Raw genomic sequence first — 4,510 nt, forward strand, 5'->3', positions numbered from 1 at the left:
TCCATTTTCTCTCCCCTTCGCTCTCTCCTCCCTAGCCACTATGAGATGAGCAGCTTTACTCCACTATACCCTCTTCACTATAGTGCTCTTCCTTATCACAGGCCCACAAATAACGGAACGAGGCAATCATGGCCTGAGACCCTTCTAACTGTGAGGTAAATGTATCTTTCTTTTTTTAAAGTTGTTTTCTTAGGTATTTGTCACAGATATGTTATGAAACAATTGACTAAAGAGAAGCCAACCAGATAAAGAATAATGGTTAGGGGTTATAAGTATTAAAAACTAGAAGGTAGGTTATGGTAATAGAAAGCAAATGATTTTTTTCATTTTATGATTATATACTCCTTGAGGTAAGGTATCAGATTAAGAGCACTGGACTAGACTTAAGAGATGAAAGTACTTGCAAAGTCAAGCAATGCTTACTTTTAAGGCTTTCTTGTTAACTTCTCTCTAGAGAAGGAACACTGTGAGTTATAAGCTATTATGTGCAAAGACTTTCTTGACCATGAGATCTAAGATATAATAAATGCAATAAATGTACTAAAGTAAGAGCAGTATTTTGATTTAACCTAACACCACATAATACCCTAGATTTTTACATGTTTATTTCTCATCAGTCCTGGGGAATTTTTTTTATTCTTTTCCTCCTCTATACTGTATACTATTTTTATGTGAGTATCTTTTGAAGGCCATAGTTGGCAATTGGAATTTTTACTAATTTGCTTCCCTAAACTACCAAGCCAATGAAATTACTTTTTAAAATTCTTTCAGATGCACAGTGCAAATGGGTAAACTCATGTGTAATTCCTATAGCAATAAGATTAAATAACATGTATTTTTTGAATTATATTCTCAGAAATAAAATTAGTGACTTCAGCACTGATTCTTTTTCATATATAAATTTCATATATAAATTCTCAATTATACTTTTGCATTTGTTGTCTTCTTTCAGATTTAAAAATAAATCTGTAAATGTCAATATAGATTACTTTAGCAAAGAGATATATAAAGATTCTAAGTGAGGATTCCTGGCACTTCCCTATGTGTGAAACTGTATGCACTCTGCATACTAATGACAAAACCAGAAAGCATATTTACCTGATGGTTTATGCAGGATCTGTAAGATTCACTCTAGTTTTTCCTTTTATCACTGCATAAAGAAATCACAATCTGGGCATAATTGCCAAGATGGATAGGGGATGGGGTGTCCTGATCCAAACTTTAGCAATAATGCTGGGTTAACATATATTCAAGGTCTCTGGGGAAAAAACACACCAAAATCAAAGTTTATGCATTTGTTTCCTTCCCACATACGTGTATTTGCTTTGCCTTGGGGGTCAGGAACTTAGAAATATAATTATAGGGCTGGGAAGGTGGCTCAGTGGTAGAGTGCTTGCCTTGCAGGCATGAGGAATTGGGTTTGATTCCTCAATGCCACATAAGCAGAAAAAGCTGGAAGTGGCACTGTGGCTCAAGAGGTAGGGCACTAGCCTTGAGCTGAAAAGCTGAGAGACAGCATCCAGGCTCAGAGTTCAGGCCCCACTACTGACAAAAAAAGAAATTATAAATGCATGACCTTTAGATATTAGATCTTCCCTCTTGCTTTAAAATTTTTTGTTTGTTTGTTTGTTTGTTGTTGTTGTTTTATTTTTGGCCAGTCAGATGTAGCCCATGCCTATAATCTTAATACTTAGGAAGCTAAGAATGAGAGTCATGGTTTTAATCCACCCTGAAAAAAAAAGTCTGAGAGGTTCCATCTCTAATGAACTAGCAAAAAGTTGGGTGAGAAATTGGTTCAAATGGTAGAGTGCCCAGTGGTGAATAAGAAAGACTAGGGAAAGCCCAGGGCCCTGAGTTCAAGCCCTAGTGTTCAAAAAAGGCAAAAAAATTCTATAATTTTCATTATAAGAAAAACATGATAATTTAAATTGTAATTTGAAAACAGAGGACAGGCACGAAGTAGGAACCTAAAAATATGAGATGGATAAAAAATTTATCCCAGTCCTAGAGCTCAGGGCAGTGTCCCTTAGCTATTTTGCTTCAGGCTAGTGCTCTACTATTTGAGCCACATCCACTTCTGGCATTTTTGGTGATTAATTGGCCATAAGAGTCTCAGGAACTTTCCTGCATAAGATGGCTTTGAACTACAATCCTCAGATCTCAGCCTCCTGAGTACCTAGAATTATAGGCCTGAGCCACCTGCACCCAACTTTTTTTTTTCTGACCTTGGAGCTTGACCTCAGGGCCTGGGTGCTATCCTTGAGCTCTTGTGCTCTAGGCTAGCACTTTATCACCTTGAACAACAGCACCACATCTGGTTTTCTGGTAGTTTATTGGAGATGAGAGTCTGAGGGACTTTTCTGCCTGATCTGGCTTTGAATCATGATCCTCAAATCTCAGCCTCTTCAGTGACTATGATTACAAGTGTGAGCCTCCAGCACCAGGCTTTAAAAGACATGTCAGGCTATGGTTGGGGAATGACATTTACTTTGGCATTTGTGCACTAGAGAATTTTTGGTGATGAAAAGTTTGATGGTAGTTTAAAAAATGTTCAACATGCCTCTCCTGACCCCTCCTAGCTGAAGTTTACCCAAGAGAAATGAGTATATATGCACATAGAGATGTGAACGCAGCTGCTCATAGAAAATTTATCTGTAACAAGCCAAACCAGGAAACAACCCAAACGTTTATCAAAAAAAGCAATAGTCTAAATAAAGCATATGTTGTATCTACAGGATGAACATGGAAGGTGGGGGAGGGGCTCTCCAAGTACCTGCCTATACAGGAGAGGGAGCAGGAGAGAATTCCTGACAGTTAGGACCCGGGACGGGTTTCCTAGCGACCCCAGTGGCTTCAGGGAAACAAACCACCGAGTTAATGGAAAGCCAGTATGGCAGAACACACTCGGAGATGTTCCTTGCAGCCATGGGTACTAAGGCCAATGCCCCCAAGCACAGTCCACAAGCGTTGGCCCAATGACAAGCCATCTTCCAAATGTGTTGTCGTAGCCCACGAGGAGATTCTCAGGACTCCCTCTTCCCTGGAAGGCCGAAGATGGCTATTTCTGAAGAAAGGGCAAGATGACTTCAGGAGAGGCTGTCCATCCTGTAAAGATCTGATAATTCCAGGATCCAAGGAGGCCTTTCTCCCGATGATTAGTCGCATGTACCAGCCCAGGGATCCCACGAAGATGCCCAAGAGTGCAACGTTGTATTCGTCACTCTCTCAAGCCCAGCAAGCACGCAGGGCATTCGTGAAAGCCATCGAAGCCCAAATAAGCCAGAAGCATCCCTTGGCTCTCTATCCAAATTTGGAAGATAACATATCTGAAGAGCTCTTACTGGAGGTGCTGGAATTGCTGGACCCTGAAAGGAAACTAGAGAGTACGTGGGATTATTGTGAGAACGGCAAGAAAAGAATGGAAATAGAGAAATCCTTTAAGTCACCAAAACTCTCTAAAGACATGAAAATGCTCCTGGAACCTCCCAGGGTTCCTCGTGGCCATCCAGATCTTTTGCCTATAAGGAAAAGGCGAATCTCGAAGGAGTTGATTGAAGCTGCTATGCGGAGATACATACCCAAAGGAGTCTATGATTTCTGCAAATGGGTTCAGAGTCTTGGAGACTTGGACATTAATGAAAACATGGTAACAGATCAATTTGGTGTGGAGTTTGAGTGCAAACCAACCTATACGGATTCCTGCATCAAGAAAGTAAACCTGATTCCTGTAGAGCTCAGGTACTGCAGGAAACTAAGCAGAGTGAAGCAGATAAGATTCTCCCTCCAGGAAACAAGCTTTGATAGGAGACGCCGCAAGCCACCTGATCCGTATAAATCCCGCTGGGTGAAGATAAGGTATGGAGCTTGGTACCTGAGGCCTGAATTGTGGAAAAAGCTAGTAAATGATGAGCCTCTGATTGACCCCAAGGCCTTCATTGAGAAACCTTATCCCCCAGATATTATTGATGAACTTTATGGAACAATTGCATTCAAGGATTTCATAATGAGCAAAGGCTACAGTATGCCAGCTATCCTTGAGAAGTTTTTCTTCAGGAAGGGATGGGATTACCATGATGTTAATACTCCTATCCCGAGAGTAGTAAGAGCTCATGAACTGAAATATGCGGATGACGATGATGATGACGATGATGATGACGATGATGACTAGATGGTGTTCTAGTCACGATGACAAGTTCCAGCTCTCACTTTAAATGGTTATCTGGATATATGATGAGATTCCTACCATAAGTATACATTTTTGGTGGACAATATCTATAATTCAATGCCCAATGCTTTTAAACATGAATGAGCAATTATTAAACTTTTCTCTTATTACTATTTTTGTTGTATTTATTTTTTATATTTTATTTTCACTTTTTGCTTGCCTTGAAGTACTTTTCAAATCTCCCTTTGGTTTACTCTTATTCAAGAATTATTCAAGTGTGTTGCTTAGCTTCTAATATCCATAAATTTCTATTCTTCATGCCCATATTGATTCCAAGTTTCATTT

The 4,510-nt window shown here is 39.7% G+C and overlaps 1 protein-coding gene across 1 annotated transcript; it reads left to right on the plus strand.

The window, feature by feature from the left end:
- The first annotated feature begins 2,862 nt into the window (after nt 1-2,862).
- On the plus strand, nt 2,863-4,234 carry LOC138839666 (putative protein FAM47D). The gene has a single exon (XM_070039241.1). The coding sequence runs from the start codon at nt 2,891-2,893 to the stop codon at nt 4,166-4,168; it is 1,278 nt and encodes a 425-aa protein (XP_069895342.1). The 5' UTR covers nt 2,863-2,890; the 3' UTR covers nt 4,169-4,234.
- The last annotated feature ends 276 nt before the right edge of the window (nt 4,235-4,510 follow it).

This window comes from Dipodomys merriami, unplaced genomic scaffold (genome assembly GCF_024711535.1).
Source record: "Dipodomys merriami isolate MVZ:Mamm:240054 unplaced genomic scaffold, mDipMer1.0.p SCAF_3, whole genome shotgun sequence".
Taxonomy (NCBI): Eukaryota; Metazoa; Chordata; class Mammalia; order Rodentia; family Heteromyidae; genus Dipodomys; species Dipodomys merriami.

Bases quoted from the DNA above. Each gene is read 5' to 3' on its own strand.
- LOC138839666 (XM_070039241.1), top strand. From the start codon at position 2,891: ATGGCAGAACACACTCGGAGATGTTCCTTGCAGCCATGGGTACTAAGG.